The sequence below is a fragment of the Lonchura striata genome, chromosome 19 (assembly GCF_046129695.1).
Source record: "Lonchura striata isolate bLonStr1 chromosome 19, bLonStr1.mat, whole genome shotgun sequence".
In the NCBI taxonomy this organism is placed as follows: domain Eukaryota; kingdom Metazoa; phylum Chordata; class Aves; order Passeriformes; family Estrildidae; genus Lonchura; species Lonchura striata.
The window spans coordinates 7,697,986-7,721,108 of record NC_134621.1 but is presented as its reverse complement, the minus strand read 5'-3'; the positions used below and the strand labels follow the sequence as shown (position 1 = coordinate 7,721,108).

The following is a 23,123-nucleotide window of genomic DNA, read 5'->3' as shown; positions in this document are numbered from 1 at the left end:
TCTGAAAAAGGCACAGTGCATGAAAATCAAAGTGGACAAATTATGTCACTGCCAATCAGATACACAGCAGGATTGAACTCCTTTCAAAGCAACTGATTTCTTGCAGCATCTGCTGGACAGGTGACTTACCTTTGTCATGATCTAGAGCTGTGACACACCAGTGACAAAGCCTTTACTAGAATAAAACTAATCTTCCTTGAGGCTAACAGATTGCTGCTTTGTTGTTTGCATTGAAATGAACCCTAGCTAAAAGCCTGTTTCCATAGGCAAGTGGTTTTATTCTAGCACATTTAGATTTGGCATAGCCTCTAAAACTAACAAATTACCACCAGCCTTCTTGACACCATCTCTTTTTCCTCCCAAGCTGTGTCTGCCAACAGAAAAAACTGCTGAAGCTAAAACAAAGCAGGAAAAGGAAAGATGCCTCAAGCCTATGACTGAGCACCAGCCCATGGCAATTGAATCAATGTCCCATTTGATAAAGAGGGGTGAGAACAACACTAAATGCTGCTTTCTGGAGAGACCACCTTTTCAATTATTTTCCTCTCTCAAGCCCTATAGTATTAACTTAGGATTAATGCAGAATGTTGTATATAACAGGACTGAGGACCAGCCTACTCAAACAGCTGTCATGGTCTAACCCCAGCCTGCAAACAAACAACACAGGGCTGCCCACTTACTGTCCCCCTGAGACAGATGGGGCAGAGACTGAGGGGTAAAAGTGAGAAAACCCATGTGCTGAAATAAGGACAGTTTAATAGGCAACAAGCAAATCAAAACAAGGAATCCATTCACCACTTCCCATGGGCAGGCAGGTGTGCAGCAGGGCTCCATCACATGCAGGAGTTACTTGGGAAGACAAACAGCATCACCCCCAGTGTCCCCCCAGCTGAGCATGGCACCACCTGGCCTGGGACATCCCTTGGGCCAGTCAGGGTCAGCTGTCCTGGCTGTGTCCCCTCCAACTCCTTGTGCTCCCCAAAGGCCCCTCACTGGCAGGGTCTGATGAGGGCAGAAAAGGCCTTGTCAGAACTGCTTAGCCACAACTAGAACAACCCTGTGTTATCAACAATCTCCAGCACAAATCCAAAACATAGCCCATACTTTCTACTAGGAAGAAAATTATACCAGCCCAAACAAGCACATTACCCAGGCAAAAACATACTGATTTGCTAGACAAATTATTTTAAAATATTCAGAGAATGCAAATTTACACACTGGTAGCAACCTCCTCTTGTTCAACTAAAAGCCAAAACAGCAAATATGCCACTTGCAAGCAGTGAAATCAATGTGATGCTGAAGAGAGATGAATTAGACCTATTTATTGAAAAAGATGTTTAAAAAAACAAATCTGGATTTGCATTGCTAAAGTTCTCAAGAATGCAAGAAGGGAACATGAAAAAGGAAAGCAATTATTAGGTGCCAGTAGGGCAGTTGCTGGGTGATTGCATGTGTGCTCACACAGCACTGTGCCTGTCCTAGGGTTACTTTACAATGCTGAATTGTATCCCCATTTGTCTATTCAGCCCAGAAATAAGTTGTGCACCTTTAAAACTAGATCTGAGAGTAAAGCAGGGGAGAAGAAGGAGTGAAATGGAGGCAGTTATTTTCAAAACAGACCTTCAGCATTTTCCTCTCCTGAACTGTGTTGTCTGCAGCACAGATGGGAGAGAGCTCTCCTTTGCTTTTTAGTTAATTTTTTTTCAGCTAGCTGAGGCAGTGAAGTTCTCTGGACTGTGATGTTTGTTTTTTTTTTCCTTGGAATTGTTCAAACCTGCTCAGGACTGAAAACCCAGAAAACACTGGGAGCTTACACCTGTGGCCCACTGGTGCCTGGGATGTGGCATTTTCCAGCACAGGAGGGACTGGTAAGAGACTGAGTGAGCTGAGCTACACCCCACAAGGACTTTCTGAATTTGCCATCTTTTCAGAACAGCAAGAGGTTTTATTGTTTAATACTATTAATTTTTTATGCTTGTGAATACTTTGCTTGTTAAACAAAGTTTTTTTCTGCTTTTCTTCAAGGAAATCTTTTCCTGAACCAGTAGAGGGAAGGACTTGATTCTGCTTTCTAGACGGATCCTTTTGGAGTTTCCTCCCAAATTTGCCCTCAGCCAGGATAGTGCCTTAGGCTCTTGCTAAGACAGTGATATCAGGTATTTCATGACAGTTCCATTGGCTGGAGTAAGTGAGAGGTTGCTATTTATTTAGGATTCTGACAGCTGGAAGCAGCTGTTGTGCCTCCCATCACACACCAATAAGAAACAACTAGTTCATGCTCCATAGCAAAAGTCAAATGATGTCTGACCAAGTCTCTTCTTGATTATGTATTATAAAAAAAAATGTTTCAAAATAATAGGTCTCCGCAAGACTTAAAAAAAATCTCTAAAAGACATGGATCAAGATTTTGTATATCCTTCTTTTAAACACTCCTATTGTCTTTCAGAATTATGCTGTTATTGCTCAAATAATGCTCCTTTCCTTCTGGCTAAACCCAGAAGGTTTTAAGAGGCTTCTGTCTGTTGGGACTCTTTGGTACAAGAGGGTATTAACAGGCCTTCTGCTTCAGGATACAGAAAAGCAGGAATTCCTGCTGGATGTGCTTTAGGTGTTGAGGATAAAGGCAGAGTTTGAGTAATGGGCATTAAGAAAAATGGAAACAAATGGTCAGATGAAAAGGGACAAATCCTCCTCTGTGGGATGTTTTTCTCTCTTCCACAGCAGAGGAAGTCTGAAGAATCCTGGATCCTAATGCAGGCACCTCAGCAAGATGAAATGAACTGTGATTCCTCTAGGGCAGGTCCTTTGTCCTGGCATTTCCATGTCTTCAGTTTGTAATCCAGCTAGGTGACTCAAGCCTGAGGACACAGGAAGGAACATTCCACAGCCTCATGAAGCAGGTCTGCTGTCCCACAGGAACATAAAGGAAATCAAGTCAAATCAGTTTTACTCTTGGTGTGGAGACAGACAAGGGAGCATTCAGGGAAGGGAAAGAGCACAAAATCCTTCCAAGGCAAAGGTTCAGGGCTTGTTCTTTATGACAGGGGACTTCCCTCTGGAAGAGTCATTTATGAACAATGTTAAGGCAGCAAATCGCAGCTTAAAAATTCAAAAGCAATAACTCATTCAAGGAAAAAAATGCCTTTCCACAAGCACTTGTGCACAGTGTCAGCAAGATGAGGGAGGCTGTGTGTCAAAATGGCCACTGTGCCTCCTTTGGCTTAGGATCCAGAATCACACTTTAGACCAGACCAGGTGATTTCCCTTCCCCTAGTGCTGCTGCTGAGTCACCATCCTGAGCATTTTGAGTGCCATCTCTCCTTGGTCAGCTGGTACCTAGCACAGAGAAAAGCAAAGGATAAGCAGCTGCTATAAGGAAGCAGACAGCAGCTACACACACATTCTTGCTGATTCCACCCCAAGGACTTTATTATTTACCATGTGCCCAGCTTTGAGAATCCAGAAGAAAGCAAAGTTCTCATAGGCCTTGTGGAAAGCAGCTGTCTCAGTAGATTCTGGAGATACATACAGTGCTTTCCACCTTTTCTTGCTGAACTGTTCCAAATCAGGCCACTTCAGTTTCCTGATCCATGCTTCCTGACCTGTTAGAAATAAGAGACAGCATTGATTACCAATACTTGGAAAGTACTGGTAATTGATTTCCAAGCACTGATTACCATTATTTGGAAATTACTGATATTTGGTTCCACAGCAGCTTGGGAGTCCAGTTCAGCTGGATGCCCCCTGTACTGGATACCAGTACAGCAGAGCTAGCACAGAGTCTGTGTGCTCAGATCCTAAAAACAATTTTGTTATGCCTAGGAAAATTCAGGACAAACTGAAACAAACCAATGGAGGGGAGAAGGGAATAAGTAAACAGTGAAGGTGTGTATGAAATGGATTTAGGATTGTACAAGTTGAACATGTGCTTCTTGGAGGCTCTGCAGCCCTAGAAATTCCAACATATTTCACTTTGCACCTCAAACACCTTTGAGTACCTGCCATGCAGAAGGACCAGCCATACCAAGTCCCCCTCCTGGAAATGAGAAGAGGCACTGAAACTGTACAGACCAGTTTTTCTGTTTGTTGGACACTCATTGAGAGGAGACTGAAAAAGCTTTCTGTTTCTAGGTGCTGCTAGAGAACGTGGGGGTCAAGACAGCAACAAGATCAATTCTAGGATTCCAAGGGGGACAAAGCTTTAACCTACCTGTGAACTGCTGGAAGACTTTATGTGTTAACAACAGCTCAATTTTAGACAAAAATGTGATAAACTGGAGCATCACTAGCACCTAATATGTTTTGACAGCCTAAATACCATGCTTCCTGGATTTATTTATTGCTGTGTTGTTAGTGAAGGGCATCTGAATATCTAAGTGGACAGAGACATACAAGGAATAAAGCCTTTCACAACACAGGAAGGTGTTTGTGGAGTCTGTGACTGCAGATCCTTTAACTCAGTGAGAAAAGACCAGCAGAAGGGAGCACAGCAGCCTTGTGAGGCATTTCAGCAGCACTTGGTCTGGCTCCCAAACTGCCCCTGAATCAAGCCAGCATCTTGCAAGCAGCAAACAAAGCCCAAGGTGTGCAGGAGCCTACACTAAGAGCAGGTGTGATCACTCTTCTATTGTACCCTCCCTTATTAATTACCAGCATTCTTTGCCTATGAATGAGCACATACACATCTATGTGCCTATCCAAGAGGATTAAGTGAATTATTAGCTTCACTGAAACAAACAATTACTGATGTTGCAGATCCATTTCTCAACAGTATAATGGAGGTAAAGGATTTGCCTCTCTCAGAGGGATATAAGCAAAACATCCTAAGTGCTGCTCATTTATCACTGTAGTATTTAAGCACTGCTAGTTAGGTAAGAGGTTTGCACAGAAGATTGGAGAAATCTGGGTACCAATATACTGACAGCTCCACATTCTACTCATCATATGTTCTGTTTCCACCCCCAGTCAAGAAGTTCCTCACCCATGGTGTCAACAATGAGGTCCAGCTGCCCATTATAGACTGTAACACTGATATTGGCTGCCAAAAGCTGATCAACAATATCGATGACAGGTTTCATGAAGTCCTCAGCCATGTTCTCAAAGACCTGTCTGGACTGACCTGGTTGGAACCAGAAAGATAAATTTTAAGTGATGAAGGATATCAATCCCCAAGCTGGGACAGAAGCATGGGCTAAGGGCTTTAAAATGGGGTTCACAGCTGCACAAAAAACAGTCCTAGCCAAAAGTGGCAGTGATTTATCAGTCTGAGGAACAGGAGAACCAGACAGCAGCTGTGCTTCCACTGGAGCTCATAGACAATGCTGTAGTTTCTGGCTCCTATTTACACACAGAGTGCTGACATCAGTCCTTTAAGCCTGTTTTACACCCCCTCCTCTGTAAAGATGCATCATTACATGACACCAGACTTCTGGCACAGAAAAACTGACAGAAATTTCAGCCAGACTACATGAAAGACAGAAATCAGTTCCTGAAATACAGAGGATCTTCCTCCCTCCCCTGTACTTTTAGTTACTCGGCTAAAGATAGGTACAAGCAGCAGATCCAGAACCGCACTTGCTCCCACAGGCCTGCCCCACGACATCTTCATTTCTGAGAACAAACCCCCTCCTTTGCCCCATGGACAACGACAATTGAACAAGACCAGTTGCCAGAGTATTCTCCTACTGGATGCAATACTGTAAACAGTGGTAATGAACTCATCAGGTGCACACTAACAGACAGGAAAGTACCTCCCCACTTCACACAGTCAGGAATGATCATCAGCTTCTTTCTGATGGGCCCATTCATCAGCTCATCGAGGCTGCTCTGATGCATTTTTCTGACGTGGCGCTGGTAAAGCCGCACTGGAAAACAAGAACACGCTTTGATCAGTGGCACACTTAAGACTCCATCCTGCACAGATAACAATCTTTAGTGTCAGCTATGGCAAACAAACCCTTTTCTAATGAAAATGAAACACCAAAGATAGATTTGCTTACTTTTACTATAAACCACTGAAGTCAACCCTTATTTAGGGCAGGATGATATAGGAAGAATCCCTCCATTCCTACTTTTAACTAGCACTACACTTTTTTTGGGCATCAGCTCCTGCTTCAACCACTTGGCTCTTCTCAACAGAGCAGTTATTTTTGAGCTGCAATGTTTTACTTTCAGGAGTTAATTTCACCTTGCCTTATGAAGCCAACAGAAAAGAGCTTGAAAGAAGATTGACACGTGTTTTTCACATTGATGCACAAAAATCACAGAGCAAGAATTTAATCAGACTGTTTCTACTGATGAGACACTTTGGTGTCCTGTCTTAAAGACAAAAACGAAAGACAGTAAGAGGAAGTAACTTAAAAGGTCATGAAATGATGTTGCAATTATACTGAATGCTTCCTTGCTGTAATTTGTGCAGGATGTAGAGGTGGAGGTGTCATCTATAGGGTTGTTCCACATTCCTATCTGTCTCTACTTATGCAACAGCAAACAAGTTCTGCTCAGGAGAATATCAACATCCATTTTAAAGATGTGCCACATTGAGACTCTTTCCACTGTCAGAGTTGAAGGTATGTGAATGGAAACACAGGTCCTCAGAAGTTCGAGTATTTAAATACAACTTACTGAGATAGAGATTTTCTTTTTCATCTGATTTCACTTCTGGAACCTCCTTAGTCAAGATGTTATAAAAGTTCACATTGTCTGTGTTCTGAAAACACAAGATAATTTCAGTAACACTAATAAAAACATTTTCTTAGAGATAAAGAAGAGTCTCTCCTGAAAAGGAAAAAAAAAAAGATAAGTTAATCCTAAATAAAGGACCCTGTGATCTGTGACTTTACCTGCACACCAGGAAGATACTTGTGGAAAAACTTCAGTTCTACATTTGCTTTGAGAAGTGGGAGATTCCTCAAGCCTGTATTGTTCACACATGGGTTGTGCCAGAGATATTATTTACTCCTCTGAAGCAGATGTGAAGCTACAGGAAGTCTGCATTACTCATGGCAGAGAGCTGCAGTGCCAGGAGATGCTTTTAGACAGCCCCTGCTGCCAGGTCTGGTCTGGTGCCACTCTTGCTCAACATCCTTCCAAGCTACAATCCTCCAAAATCTAAAATGCTTCCTCAAAAATGTGGTGCTGGGTATGAGCCACCCCTTTTCTGGAACTGCTGACAGCTGGATGTGCCCAAGCACTGCAGATTGGCTGCCTGCATCCAAGGAGAAACATGAGTAGTGTTGCCATTACAGAAGTTACTCCAGATTCTTGAAGTCCTGCTTACTTGATTTTTGAGTTTTTAAAGTTCTGATGCTTAGGTCAGAAATCAGCTCACAACATCAACTGCAGAAGAACTGCAATGCCTTCACCTGCCAGCACCATAACAACTGAGAGGGGAAGCCAAGTAGATTTGAAAAGTAAAACAGGAACCAAAAGTTCCTTCTGAACAGCAAGAAGTGAAACCAGCTATGTGCAAGGCACTGTCAGTTATGAATCACAGAAGGAAAAAAACAAAAACAGAAAAACTCAAAAAAAACCACCCAAAAAAATTAAAAAAAGGAAGTGGCTCCAGATTAGCCTTTCTGTCCAAGAAAGTCAGAGCCTTATGTGTACTAAAGAATGAGATGCAACAATGAATTAGATTTGGGAGGAACCTTTTAACAGGAGAAACCAAAGCAAAACTTTACCAGTCTTTTATGCTGGAACTTTCTAAGTAACGAGATGCAATGACCCACAGTAACAGACCATAAACTCTAGGTTCCTTTCCATCCTGTGCACCTATTGTAGTTCTTCAAATAGAGATGTGTGCTTAACTTCAAGTTTTTATCTTGGTGGATGCAGTTTTCAGTACTCAAAGCTTTCCAGCAGATACGGTTTATTTAAATTGAAGCTGTGGAATCAAGAGGACTATTGTATGCTGAAACCTCAGTGCAATACTGGAAGACCACAAGGGCTGTCCTGCCCACTTTGCCTGTCACTCTGCCAGCAGGGCATAGCAAACACTCCTTTATATCAGCACTGGGATACAACAAATCCTGGCAAAAGTGACTAGGCAGAAGACTGAAAAATTCATGCCAGCTCAGCACTCATAGAAAGGGTAACTTGAAATCATGTGCCTCCCCAGGCAGCAGTTAATTCTTAATGTTAGTCAAAGATCCTACCTCTTCAATGACACTTTCAGCCTTGCCCCACAGCTCAGTAGCCAGCCCATATTGATTTTTATTTATTGCATCCATTATTTCTTTGGCAACAGCAGTCACCTCTGCTAGACCATTATCATCAAGGAGAGACTGGAAGACAAACACAAAGAAGGACAGCTTCAATTACAATTCCACATCCATTTACTGCTAACAGCCTCCATGCTTTTTAGGTTTTATTCAGGCCAAGAGGTAATCTTAAAATTCAACATCCATTTGTACTGTATGGCAGCACAAGGGATCAGGTGAGAACCAGGAGTTTAAGAAGGTACTTACAGTGCTGTAAAGGTAGGGCCCCCAGGACAGCACAGAGTCTAAACAAAGAACAGATTTCAAACATCAAACTGATAATCAGTTATTGATGTAAGATTTAACTGACTTCTCCTTTACTGGGGCAACAATGCTTATGAGAAAAATAAATGGAGATTACTTAATCAGTAAAAAGGTACAGTTAACCCTAAAGTTATGTACCGCAGAGCAAGTTCTTTACAAGTCCTGCAACATCATTAATCCCCTATGAGTTAACCAGTGAAATTTATTTAAAGCAACCAACACATTTTGACCAGTGTTCTCCCCCCAGCATTACAGCACATTGCCAAACATGGGTAGAGGTCTAACAAGAGGATGGGAATTATCTAAACTTATCTCTTTGTAAAGTCACAAGGTAAAAACTGAGCTATAAAACAAATCTGTTTTATAACAACTTTGTTTGTAATTCTCAAGGACCAGATGATGGCAGACAGATAAGAGTTTGCTTGGTATTTGTTCTGTGCTGCAGAGAATCTGTGAAGCCTGCCCTTGCCAATACCACTGAAGGACCACAAGCCCTTTAACTTGCTTTTTATCCTCACCAGACACAAATCTCACTTGCAGCCTCATGAATGGCTTGGTGGCCACATTTCAGCCAAAAACACCTCAGAGGCTGTGGAGATGTGTAGGAACATTTTACCATCCCCTCCACTTCAGATGCAAGTGTGTTCCTCGCTGACCTTCCTCTCTGACTTTTCCTAATCTAGATACATTCTAAAGAGAGATTCATCAGTCACAAGAAGACTTGCAAGGCTGTAGTATTTATTTTTGATTTACCAGACTCACTAGAGAGTTAATTCACTTAAGGCAGGGATGGCCTTTTTGACTTCAGGTACTCATGGAATGATTACAACACCCAACAAAACAAAATAACAACAACAAATCATCCACAGTCTGAGGAGTTTAAACATACCCAAAGGTGAAATCCACGAGTCTCCAAGAGCAGCGCCCATAAAATTGCACTTTATGGTCCCTTTTTGAACAGCCTTTGTGAATAAGAGGAAAACCAAAACAAAACACCAATAATTAAATTTTAGTTATTCGTGACTCTAGAAACAGTTCTCATTAAGTGAAAAAAGTAAGTAGCACTGTGAATTAGGCAATAGGGACAGTGTATTCCAGAAAATAAAAGTACCTGTAGAACCCCCTGTTTTGAAGTGAAAAGTGAACTTTATTCTTCAAGTACTTACATTGTGCAGCTCTAAAGCAACCCCAGCAGCCATTTTACCTCCATAAGATTCAGAAAATATGTAGAATGGGATGGTCTGGGGAGAGAAAAACCACACAAGGAACTTGTTGTGCGGAGGGCAGAAGATGCCTCCAATCATCTCCCAGATCCCATAGGACCCAGGCACTGGCTGTTCACCTCTCATCCTCAAACATTTAATGTTTTTCTTATTTTAAGCTGCACATTAGGTTTCCATAACATCCTGGTGATTTGCTGGGGTTGGTTCTGAAGCATTTTGGAACTATAAGCAGCTGTGATCCTGTATATGCTGCTCGGATAACTCAACAGACAGAACTCCACCCCAATGCTTATCTAACTAAACCCCAAAATCAAGATACAACTTCTGAAATGTGGAAAATAAGAGACAGTGGTTATATTTGCACCACACACTACCTAGCAGCAAAACACTGTTCATTTGGAAGTCTGTTCCCTAATTCTTTTTGAATTATATTTAAAAGCAGAGAAAAATACAACAATAAACAAGATTTCAATTCACTTACCTGGAATTCTGTTCTACCCTTGAAGAATTCTCCAAGAAAAACCATCATATCAGAAACTACTGCGGTAAGGTTTTGGGCAAACAAGCTACAATCATCCACATAACTGAATCCAGTGCCCACAGGATTATCCACAAACAAGATACTGGCTGCCTGCAACTGCAGAAGCAGAAAAGTTTGTATAAAACCTCAGTTCAGCACCAGCAAAAATCTTAGTTTTGATGGCACAAATGATTAACTGAGCCAGCAAATCCCTGGACCTGAAAAGACTTGCAGAAAAATTAGGTGCAACATAAAGGCCTTCAATTTGCCCAATCTGTAATGAGAAATACAGCCAAAAAAACTCCCAGTGATCCAGGGGCAGGTCACCTAGGGGAACTCCGAGTACTTCAGTCTATTGGTAACTCAGGGCACAGATATATTGCTCTAATTAAACTTCCACCTTCACAGGCAGCTGTCATTTGTTCTCCCTTGAAGGCCATACTGGACCTGTAATTATAAGCCATAGGTTTTACGCTGCCAGCCACCCAGAAAAAACTCTGTGACTGCACACAATGGAGCTGTGATTTGAAAGAACACTTTCTACAATTTCCCTGCTCTGTTTCCCATTTCACAGTTCCATGGAAGACCAGACATACTTTATCAAATCAAATTAATGTCTACCCCTCAGTTTTGAACAAGGCTATTCCTATCAGCTAACTTATTAACCACAATACTTTAACTTGAAATATTATAGTTCTACTGAACTTTAAATGAAAAACTGTTCCGTGCTTTTTTTGTGTAGTCATCATCTGCTCACACAAGCAAACAAACATTTGTAATTAGTAGTTAGAAGCTGAACTCTCTACTGTACCCAGGTTGTATTTCTTGGTTTCATTTCTTTGTCTAATGGACCAATCTCTTCAAAGTTCCCATATCCACAGCCTGAAGCTCCTGGACCTCCCTGCAGGGAAATATCAAATGACACAGATGTTAAAAGGCAGCATGGCACAGATATGACAGATGGAAGAAAAATACAAGACAGCCAGTAAGTAGAATGACAGATTGTAAATTTTTAGAAATGGTTTTTGCAGTACACATTAATTTGTAGAGCAGGATCTGTTCCTCATGGTCTTGGGCTATGCACACACATGCCATTTCTGAAAGCAAGAATTCAACAGAGAAGCAGTCACCCACTTGTGAGAGCTTCTGGTGAGCTGCCTGCTATTTGAGCACAGTTTCAAAACCTTATTCCCTGAATATGGAGTGCAAAAGCTAACTGCTAACTGGGACTTTGCAAGTCATTAGCTTAATCAGCATGTACAGCCTTTGGGTTTCACTCTGATGAAACAATCCAGAGAGAGTAAGAACAAGTCCTCAAGCGATTCTATTCAACATTAACTTCTGCAATGTACTGTAGAGAACACACCACCATTTTTATCAAACTGGGATTGTTTCCATTTAGAAATCATCCTCAATCTCTGGTTATTTTATTTCTCTCTCTGAATATTGTTTAGACTACAAACTCTTCAGGAAAGGAGCTGTGAAATTACAATGCACAAAAATCACTACTGTTGTATGAAAGATAAGAACAACTTCTGTTATTGCAATCAAACTTGATGGAAGGTGAGCAGTTGAGGACATCCCACAACTGCAGAATGAAACCACTCTCATTTTTCCCAACCCGAATACCTCATTCACAAGGCAAGGCATTTAGAACTAGGCAGTTTTGAATCCTGTTTCTGTAGAGCTGCACAATATCAGATATCAGACTGAACCAGGCACAGATGGAAAGAATTATTGCTTTGGTGTCTCTCGCCAAACCTTACCTGAAGCCACAAAACAAGAGGTAACTCTGTGAAGTCTTTGGTTGGGTTATTTGCATAGTAGAGCCACCAGAACATGTGGGCCTTGCTCCGAACATCCACATATCCCCACACCTCTTTGGGTTCTTGGGGCTGCCTCAGAACTACGCCTTGAGGGGAAACAATAACAATCAGCTAAGTAAAAAGGCTCAGCTTTGGACTTTCCACCAGAATCGTTCCAAAACATTACATTTCAATCTTGAGTGTGATAATTAGAAACGTTACTACTATTAAAGAAAATTATTATAAGAAATCTGCCTATACTTACACCCACACCCGAGTTATTGTCATGAAGTGTGTAATTAAGAGAGCTGCCGCCAGAATAACAGCCAAATCGCTGGAATGATTTGTTCTTGATGTGTTTTCAAGGCCTGGGCTGAAGGCACAGCCCCAGTGAAATAACTCCCATAACCAGCTGCAATTTCGATAAGTATCACAGAATATTCTGAGCTGAAAGGGACCAAAAAAACTGAGTCCAACCGTTTCGTGAACGGGCCGGGCGGGGATCGAACCCGGAGCCTTAGAGTTACTGGCCCCATGACCCGACAACCGAACTCATCCCAGCACTTGGATGTGCGGGGACCGCACCGCTTCACAGCCCCCAAGGAGAGCAGATGCAGGCAGACAGAGGGTCACTTCTAAAGGAATCCAAAACAGAATTTCAGTCGGTAAAGTCTGGTCACCTTACGCAGTCAGTCTACTGCCCATCTCGGGCACGGAACAGACCTTTGACACTCCATCACTTAATCTCAATGATCAGGGCAAAAGGCAACAGCGCAATGGAGCAGGAGCAGTAGGGCTTTTCCAAGCCAAGGAGGCTTTGCTGCTCCCGCCGGGACTGCCACTACCCTCTCCGTCCCGCCCGGCCGCCACCCCGGCAAGCGGAATTTCGCGCGGTTCATCCCGGGCCCTGCCCGGCAGCGGCTGCGGGACACAGGAGCGCTTTGCTCGGAGCCCCGTGCCCAGAGGCCCCGCTCCCGTCCCGCCCGGCCCGTACCTGCCGCCAGCAGCAGCACGTACAGCGCGGTCCCGGCCCGCAGCGGCCCCATCGCTCCCGCAGCTCCCGCGGTCACGGGACCGGCCCGCCCGCCCTGCGGCCCCGCCCCGCCCCGCCCCGCCTCTTCCTCCTCCTCCTCCTCCATCTCACGATGGCGGCCGGCGGCGGCCCGCTGCGGCTGCGGCTGGTGTTCGACCACCCTCCGCCGGCCAGCCCGGGCTGCGCGCTGTGCTGGCTGCTGCTGGAGCCGGGCCAGGCGCGGCTCGTCACGGACCTGCTCAGCCTCATCCGCCATCGCTTCGGCTTCAGCCGCCGCGCCCGCCTCAGCCTCTTCCTCGAGGGGGCGCTGCTGCCGCCCGCCGAGAGCGCGCGCCTCGTGCGGGACAACGACTCGCTGAGGTGCGGACCGGACCGGACCGGGACAGGGACCGGGACCGGGACAGGGACCGGGACAGGGATGGGGACCGGGACAGGGACAGGGATGGGGACAGGGACCGGGACAGGGACCGGGACAGGGACCGGGACAGGGATGGGGACCGGGACAGGGACAGGGATGGGGACAGGGACCGGGACAGGGACCGGGACCGGGACCGGGACAGGGACCGGGACAGGGACAGGGACAGGGACAGGGACAGGGACCGGGACCGGGACAGGGACCGGGACAGGGACAGGGACAGGGACCGGGACAGGGACCGGGACAGGGACCGGGACCGGGACCGGAACAGGGACAGGGACAGGGACAGGGACCGGGACAGGGACCGGGACCGGGACAGGAACAGGGACAGGGACAGGGACAGGGACCGGGACAGGGACCGGGACAGGGACCGGGACCGGGACCGGAACAGGGACAGGGACAGGGACCGGGACAGGGACCGGGACCGGGACAGGGACCGGGACAGGGACAGGGACAGGGACAGGGACCGGGACAGGGACCGGGACAGGGACAGGGACCGGGACCGGAACAGGGACAGGGACAGGGACCGGAACAGGGACAGGGACAGGGACCGGGACAGGGACCGGGACCGGGACAGGAACAGGGACAGGGACAGGGACCGGGACAGGGACAGGGACAGGGACCGGGACAGGGACCGGACCGGGACAGGGACCGGGACCGGGACAGGGACCGGGACAGGGACCGGAACCTGGACAGGGACCGGGACAGGGACAGGGACAGGGACAGGGACCGGGACAGGGACCGGGACAGGGACCGGGACAGGGACAGGGACAGGGACCGGGACAGGGACCGGGGCTGCGGGATCGGACAGAGAGAGCGGGATAGGGACAGTGGGACCTGTATAGGGATAGCGGGATACGGAGCGGGACAGCGGGGTCGGACAGAGAGCGGGACCGGGACCGGGATCAGGACAGCGGGATCGGCGGTCGGTCCCACTCACACCTCATCAGTGTCTGTCAGCGGTGCCAAGAGGCCGGAGCGGGTTCTGCCCGGTGGTGCGAGCCGTGGGACGAAAGGCAGCGGGCAGGAGCTGATGCCCAGGAAGTTCCACCTGACCGGGAGGAAGAGCTGCTTCCCTGTGCTGGGACAGAGAGGATGTGGAGTTTCCCTCACTGGGGATATTCCAGAGCCCTCTGGACACAGCCCTGTGCTCTGGGATGACTCTGCTTAGGCAGGGAGGTGGGACCAGATGACCCCACTGTGGTCCCTTCCAGCCTGACCCATTCTGGGATTCAGTGAATCTCCACGTGGTTTTGGTGGGACGGGGATGGAACTTCCCCGGGGGTCTGAGCTCTTCCTTCCCTGGGCAGTGGAGTGGGAGCGGGGTGCCCATGGGCACTGACTCCCAGTGCCTGAGACACCTCAGGATGTCCAAAAGGATGGAGGGAGCCGAGCAGTTGGAAATGTTCCTGAAGATGGAAAGGGAGCCTGTGCCTGCAGGGGAGGGTTCTGGACTGTCCAGGGAAGAGCTGGAGCATCTCCACTCTAGGGGAACTTGCCTGAGCTGCTCACGTGTGGGGAAAAGTGTTCATTATGCTGAACGGTGGCTTTTGTTTGTTTTTTTAACAGAGTAAAATTGGAAGAGATAGTTGCAGATGATTATGAAGAGATAGATGATGGCTTTAGTTACACAACAAAAGAAGACAAAAAAAGGCACAGACATAAGGAGGATGAGGAAGAATTGTCTAGGAATGAAGGCAAGCATAAAAGGAAAAAGAAAAAGGAGAAGCGTAAACTTGAGTATTCCTCTTGTAGGGAAGAGACCTCTATAGATACTTGGGACTCTCAGAAAAGGTACACGAAAAGAAAAAGAAAGGAAGAAGTTAGGGGAAGAAATATGCTTGCAGAAGGTAAGGAAGAGAGCTCTACTTCCCATTCTAAAAAGATGAAAAAAACAGAGAGGGAGAAGCAGTTGGCAACAAAAAAGAAGGATGAAAATCAGACAAAGGTTGCTGCAGCAAAGATGTCTTTAGAACAGGCAAATGAGAGTTTTTCTCTAAATTCTGGTAAAAATAGCACCAAAAAGATCACAACACAGTCCAGGAAAAAGAGGGTGGGAGCTTCAGATTCATCCAGCACATCGTCTGACAGTGACAGCAGTGAATTAAATATAAAGGAAAATAAATCTTCCCATAAACCTGTAGTGGTGACACTTCCCAAAGACAAATCCCAAGCTGCTTCAGATTCTCATGTGAAAACTAATAAAGTGACTGTAAAGTCTAACACTGAAAAGACTAAGACTGCAATTAGTAAAAATGCTAAAAAACCCCGGTCTTCTAGTTCAGATTCTGACTCGAGTACAGAGGATGAGACGGTGACACCAGCACAAGACAGCACCGCAAAGGAAAAATCGGTGCCAAACCATGTGGTGGCTGTAAAAGCCAGCACCAAAGCTCCCAAAGCACAGAGCTTCTCTTCAGACTCTGATAGTTCAGATTCAGACACACTTGTCATTAAAAAGTCTGCAGCAGCGTGTGCTGGACTGTGTAATTCCGTAGTAACGAGGTGCATTAAACAGTTGCCAGCCAGAGTCCAAGGACCGTTTGCCTGCCCCAGCCGTGGAAGGGGGCGTGGAACAGGAGAGGATAACTTCTGGAGAGGACCTAGGGGCCGTGGGTTTCGTGGGATGATGAGGGGCCATGGGAGAGGAGCAAACCCTGGCTTCTTCTATAACTACAGCAGTGAAGGCCAGAAACAGAGGCAGTTAAATGAAGCTGCGACAAACACTTCTGTCCTTGTCCAGGTGAGTGACTGACACAGGCAGAGGTCACCTTTCTCTGGCAGCTTGATGAGAGTATATATAGGATGAGAGTAACTCATAACAGCAGAAATAGCTTAGTGGGATAAAGGCTGATCTTTTATTTACTGTAATTCAGTTTGTCAGCCTGAGGATGTGTTTGTGAAACAGCAATAAAGTGATTGTATTCTATATCTAAAAACAAAGCATGTACCTTGCTCTTCTCAGTGATTCTTGCAATCCAAACAGCATGAACATTGTCTTCTGTTTTCACTGATACAGTAATTAAATCAGTGGGTTACTCTTTGTTTCACAGAATCCCATGGAGATTCCCAAGAGAGACTATAGTGTGTTACCTCTTCTAGCTGCTCCACCCCGAGTGGGAGAAAGAATTGCCTTTAAGGTAAACTCTGGAAATGCTAAATGTTAGTAGGTTAAAATTGCTTCATTTGTGCCACTCTTTAAGTTTCTGACCTAACTTGTTTCTTTAAAAATTTCACTTGTTGTAAAGCCTGGCTTAAAGATTTTTGACAAAGTTTGGAATATATACAGAAGTTAAGTGCATTTCTTCAGACTTTCTTTATTTGTAGAACACAAGAAATGCTGTCTCTGTTGTCATTTCAATGTAATTTTCCATGTAAATATTATTGGAAATCTTACCATACAAATAATTACACTGCACTGCAAAATAAAAAAGTAAATAGAAATGAAATCCTGGCAGTTGAGGAGACTGGGATCCATCTCCCTGATCCCTCACACAGCCTGACCTGAATGTAAATCCTTTAGAACAGCAAGTCCTAGAAGTCTACCTGGGACCATAATTGGCATTGGGTTCCAGGAGTAGAGACTTGGCTCTTGCACTTTCTGTTGCTGAAGAAGCTGTCTGGATGTAGGTGGAATCATCAAAGATTGGGAAAAGTTACAGTTTGTTACTTGCATTTCTTTCAACAGCACCTGGAACTAACTGAGAATTACAGTCCTGAAGTTTCAGAATATAAGGTACTGGTTTTCTTTCCTTCCTTCTTTCACTCACAGAACTGTGATAGGTGAAGTATGGCTTAAATATTTTGATATTTTGTGCAGTGTTTTTCCTTGCATCCAGTTGACTCTACAGGTCAGCAGTAAAAATTAAAACTCTAGAAGCCAAAAGTAATTTATAATTTCAAAAGTGTAGCTGTTACTAAAAAAAGAAAAACAACAGAAACTACCAATTACAAAGATTATTAATAATCATTAATATTTTAGAGATGACAAAAAATGCATATCCTCAAGTAGGAAAATGTAGCTGTCTACTCGAGTCTACCTGTTATTTGAAGTCAGGGCAAGTTCTTGAAACTTGTGCAAGTAAAATTTTGTTGCTACTTCAAATAACTTGGTTTCTGGGCAAGTACTGATTTAAGCTGTAAAGTTAGTGACAATGAGTAACTTTGATTTATTGATGCCAGTAGCTACAGATTGCTGAGCATTAATTCTTTGTAGATTTTATACATGGAGACTGGAAAATTTGATAGCCAAATATACTTATTTCCTCTGGCAGCAATCAAGTAGTGCACTGGTTGTAAATATGGAATAGTTATCCAGTGTTGAAGTGTATCTTACCTGATTCTTTTCTTGTTGCTTTGTGAAGGAGGCAAAAATAATCAGTTGGAATGCTGAAAAAAAGCAGATTGAACTTGAGATCCTTTCAACATCAGCAGGACAATGTACGTACCTGGGGACACCAAGGGCTTGTTGTCATGTGCTGTCACCTGTAAAACCAGAATTCCAAGGAACACTTCATCTTTCAGGAGTATTCCAGATTTCCTTGGGATCATTCTCAACACACTCCTCCCCTCCTCATTCCTTCCTCAAAAAGTCTATTTAAATTGAGAAGTTCTAACCCTTGCTAGTTGAGCTGAAAGATGCTCATTGGTATTTACAAAATAATTTTTTTCAGTTAGTTTGAATGGTCAGTAACTCATCTCTACTGTGGTTTCATTTTCTGAAAGAAATTATTTCAGAAAGAAAATATATTATTATTTTATGGAGAAAGTGTGAGGTCATAATGGTGTATCTTCAGTGGGTGTGGAAGTGAGTTCCTGCAATGACAAGATGCAGTTCCTGAGACCTGAAATGATTAATGTTTCTCAAACTGTGTATCCTGCAGTTACAACTTAAGCCAGAATTAATGAATTGGTATATGAGCATTTTTGTTAAATTTCAGCAACATATTGTTGATTTTCTCATGTGAATAGTCATATAATTACCTTAATTTTGGTGTGTAGTATTCGATTTTTCCTCAAGATATTTTCTTACAATTATGAACCCAGACACTGAGCACAAAACAAACCCCAAAACCAAACTGGTTTTGATTGGCTTTTGTGGTAAACATTTAAAGTGTCTTTGGTTTGTAGCTGGTTGAGCTGTTTGTTTGGTTTTTCAGTTGCTAAGGAGCCAGGGAAGTTTGACCTGGTGTACCAGTCTGCAGACGGAGAGGAGCTGGTGGAGTACGCAGTGCCTCAGGAGACCAAGGTACGTGGGGCTGCTCTGAGTCCTGCCACCAGCTCTGCAGAGCTGGCACCTGCCCTGCTTCCTGTCTCTCTTTGCCTCAGGGACATTTCCTTTGTAATCATCCGTCTGATTTGAATCAATGGAAGCAAAAGTAATTGTTTCTTTCTAGCAAGAAGGTGCATGTTTACATCATAATAATCAGCTCTTGCATGGTACTCAATTAACTGGGGTCACTGCCACTCACCAGAATTCTTGTTTTGGCTAATAAACAACATCATGTCTCATAGAGATCCTTTCTTACCAGCTTTCCCTTTCATCACTTTTGTTCTTACCTGCATCTTTCCTTACCCAGGACATCAGGCAGGTTGAGGTTCTCCAGTAGGATCAGTGACTCACAGGAGGAGTTGTGATCTTGGTTCAGTGGTCCAGGCAAAAGCATAACAGCACAGAAATTGCATCTGCTGGTGCTGCTGGCACCTGCCAAGTGCTGCCTGTGGTTTGTTTTCAGATAACTGAGAGCTGGGATGCGCTGATAGAGCCAAGACTGATTGTGGAGCCTCCAGTGAACGGATCCAGCGTTGCAAACGGAACATCTAGTGTGTGAAAAGATGTGAACAATTGTACAGATCTGTTCTATGAAGTGCTGTCTTCTGGTTCTGAGGGTGGCAGGTGCACTGATGGATGTTACTGTCTTAAAAGAAGTAGGCCAGAAGAAAAATGTTTTTTTTCCCTTAGGTTATGTTTTTATGTAATACATGAAAACTTTGTTTATTATAGGAAGTCTAATGTAGACCTGTTGGGTTTGAATATTTCTACTGTACCAGGCTGCAGAACTGGAATGGTTTGATTAAAAGATAAAACACAACCCTGTACTGTGAGTAATTGTTTAAATGTCTGGGTTTGGCTAGAGCTGTGTGACTGCCAGAAGTCACTTTCATTTAAAAATTTATTATAAATATTGTTGATGTGCAGAACTGTCCCTCTGCTGTTGCCACAGCATACAGATGCTGTGATGCTGTAGTTACTTAAAGAGTTCACCTAAACATATCCAGAAAAGCATGTGGATTTCAAGGTTTCTGTAATTTTGAGGCAAATAAATAGCACTGGTGACTGTCAACTTTGCTTAGAACCAGTGAAATACAACATGAACCCCTGGCACAATTGTGTCCTGCTGTGTTAATCCATGTAGGCTCTGAAAGCCTTTATTGTTGGTTTTAGAGAAAACCCTCTTGCCCTTTAAGTGATGAAGTTGCTGTGCTGCCTTTCTTCTTCCTGCTTCTTTCCTTTCTTCTTTTTTTCTTCTTTCTACTTCTTTCCAGCAGCACAATGGGTCACCAGGTGCTGGCAAGGCGCTGCACTGACAGCTCTAATAATTATTATTAGCATTGAGGGGGACCTTGTACCTCTGGAGCCTTGGCAAGTCTTACACTTTCAGATAATCCCTGTGCTAGGTAGCTGCCTCCTACAGGAAAGACATGTGAAAAAGCAACCCTAGATACAAAGACCTGAAAATTTGTAGATTATGGTTTAGCTGTCATGTACTCTGACCTAGTGCATGAATCCATTAAAGTTCTGTGCATTTTTGCATCAGCCCTAGTAAAATGCCTTGTTTGTGAAGGAATCGTTTTTATACAAGTAAAATGTATTTGTGTTTTGTGGTTCACTTTAGATACCATTATTTCATGCTAGGATTTGCTTTTTTAGATAACAGTTTGGTTAGATTTGTGTGGCTGTTCTTGCAAACTGAATGAAAAGAGGATGTCAAACAGGAGCACAGTCATGCTCAGACAGTGAGGATTAATGGAAAGATTCTTTTTCTAAGGGAATTGTTACTTGTTAATTCTTAGGAAGTTGCAAAAGCTAAATGCAAATGTTTCACAGTACCTGTTGTTCCATTGCCTCCATTTTTGGCATGATTTTGAGTCCCTCTGGCTGTGCCACACGGGTGATGCTGGAAAATAAATACACCCCTGAGAAGAGAGGGTGTTTTGAAGGTAAAATCTTGAGTTTTATTTACCCACTGTTAGCAAGTCAAATCAGACCAAGGGCAGGCAATCTGAGGGAACTGCCAAGAGCCCTGCCTGTCCCATCCACATCCTGCTCTGAGGAATCTGGGATGGGACAATGTGCACGTGAATCCCACAAGGAGGTGGTGAAACACTGAGCAAACCCTCACTGCTGCCTGTCTGTCCCTGGGGCTCTCCCATCGCTCAGCCCCCTTGCTGGGGGCAGGAATGTGAGGTGCCTTTTATCCCACTGTGCTTCTAAAGCCCTGCTTAAGCTCTGCGGGGTACTTGGAATGTGCAGTGGCTGGGCAAAGGGTTAGTTTCAGTTTGGAATCACAGGAAGTTCTCAAGTATTTGCAAGCAGAAGTGAGTAATAACTTAAATAGCTATTCAAATGCTAGCAATAATTTTTTTATGTTAAAATTTATTGTCTCATAGACAACAGGAGTGGTTGGGCTTTCTCCAAACCAGAATCTCAAGCCATCTTTGACAATGTGGAACTTAAATTGCTCATCTGAACTCTAAACATTCCGTGCCATGCTCCAGAAGCAGAAGCTGCAGTTGTGAGGGTTTATATTTACCTTTTTTATTTGCATACCTTTGTCTATATCAGCTGATTCCATATGAGTGCCACAGAAAATACAGTGAAGGTGCTGAGTGTTTGAAAGATGACAGAGGTTTAGTCCAGATAAGCCCAGGGTGGGCTTATCTGGACTGAGGAACCTGTGGAAAAATAAAAAATGCAAACATTAAGAGCTGCTCTTTTGTCCCATCTCATGCACAGCACAGCTCTCTGAGAGTGTTCCTTTGCCATCCCTCTCAGCCACCCCATCAGGTGTTTACATTTCTTGTAACAGCAGTTACAAAGTCCTGATCAGCACATCCCAACCATGCTGTAAACCTGTGGCACCGTGCGCATTTCCTAGAAACTCCACCCTCGAGCACATGACAGAGCTGATCCTGAACTTTTGCTCCTGTCACAGCCCTGCAGCTCCCAATGCCTCCATTGTCGGTTCTGCGCCTGTATCTGTTACTGGGCAGTGACTCAGAGCCCTGTGACACACAACCCCTCTGCAGCTTATCCTGAAGGAGTGTTAAAAGGCTGGAGGGATAACTGGTGTAGGTACAAGTCCATGTTATCTGTACAACACAGCTTTACAATGATTCTCCAAATTTAATTTAATAGTCCAAAAGAACTGGCTAGGAGCTGATTTCACTTGTAACAGACCACCCAACATTGCTTCTTTTGAGTGCTTTATATTGAGCATGAGCATGAGCCAGCAGTGTGCCCAGATGGCCAAAAAGGCCAATAGCCCCTGGCCTGTATCAGCAACAGTGGCCAGGGAAGTTATTCTCCCCCTGTACTCGGCACTGGTGGGAGCACACCTTGAGTGCTGTGTCCAGTTCTGTCCCCTCAGTTTGGGAAGGACGTTGAGACCTTTGAGCCCATCCAGAGGAGGCAACAGGGCTGGAGAGGGCTGGGAACACAAGCCCTGTGAGGAACGGCTGAGGGAGCTGGGGGTGCTCAGCCTGGAGAAAAGGAGACTCAGGGGTGACCTTATCACTCTGTACAACTCCCTGAAAGGTGGATGTGCTCAGGTGGGGTTGGGCTCTTTCACCAGGCAGCACTGACAGAACCAGAGGATACATCCTTAAGCTGCCCCAAGGCAAGTTTAGGTTAGATGTTAGAAAGAAATTCTTCACTGAAAGAGTGGTTGGGCACTGGAATCGTCTGTCCAGGGAGGTGGTGGAATCATCATCCCTGTAGTTTAAAAAACAGACTGGATGTGGCAGTTAGTGCCATGGTTTAGTTGATAAGGAGGTGTTAGTTTAGGTCATAGGTTGGACTAGATGATCTTAAAAGTCTCTTTCAACCTAGTTCATTCTGTGATTCTGTTTAACTCCTGAACATTCTTGGAAGTCCCCAAGAACTAACGCCAACAAGATGGCCTGCTAATACTTTTAAATTACATTAAAGGGAAGCTCAGCAGTTCTCCACACAAGGTGTTCTTTGCCCACTGGACAAGAGTTGAGAGCACATGGCTCCTTCTGCTGCAGGCCATCAGGTTCTGTTTAAATTATTGGGGGGTCACAGACTTTGTGCCAGGCTGCTCCTTTTATCCCTGCTGCCAGCATGGGTGGAAAAATATAGAGGGTCCCAAGGAAATCCCTGGGACACCAGCAGACAGGGCAGAAGAGGGAGGAGGAAGAGGCCACTGGAACAATTTGTGGTCAAGTTAGTTAAGACAGGAGTACTTGCCATGTTGCTATTCAGCATCAGTGTTCCTGTTAGAAATGGTGATTATTGAACAGTTAGACTAAGAAAAAGAAATCTGAGGAAGCATCTCCTGTTCAGATGGTTTCCACAA

The 23,123-nt window shown here is 44.6% G+C and overlaps 2 protein-coding genes across 2 annotated transcripts; one reads left to right on the top strand and one right to left on the bottom strand.

Moving 5' to 3' along the window:
• Nucleotides 1-1,302: 1,302 nt before the first annotated feature.
• Nucleotides 1,303-13,164, bottom strand: SCPEP1 (serine carboxypeptidase 1). Its single transcript, XM_021555504.2, has 13 exons — nt 13,068-13,164; nt 12,035-12,180; nt 11,080-11,169; nt 10,230-10,385; nt 9,692-9,766; nt 9,415-9,487; nt 8,469-8,506; nt 8,157-8,285; nt 6,625-6,709; nt 5,751-5,864; nt 4,982-5,119; nt 3,439-3,602; nt 1,303-3,336 (listed from the first exon to the last, which is right to left on the bottom strand). The coding sequence occupies exons 1-13, from the start codon at nt 13,117-13,119 to the stop codon at nt 3,271-3,273; spliced, it is 1,326 nt and encodes a 441-aa protein (XP_021411179.2). The 5' UTR covers nt 13,120-13,164; the 3' UTR covers nt 1,303-3,270.
• Nucleotides 13,165-13,190: 26 nt separating this feature from the next.
• On the top strand, nt 13,191-19,909 carry COIL (coilin). The gene is made up of 7 exons (XM_021555491.2): nt 13,191-13,466; nt 15,091-16,264; nt 16,575-16,661; nt 17,210-17,257; nt 17,886-17,961; nt 18,681-18,769; nt 19,257-19,909. The coding sequence occupies exons 1-7, from the start codon at nt 13,219-13,221 to the stop codon at nt 19,350-19,352; spliced, it is 1,818 nt and encodes a 605-aa protein (XP_021411166.2). The 5' UTR covers nt 13,191-13,218; the 3' UTR covers nt 19,353-19,909.
• Nucleotides 19,910-23,123: the final 3,214 nt, after the last annotated feature.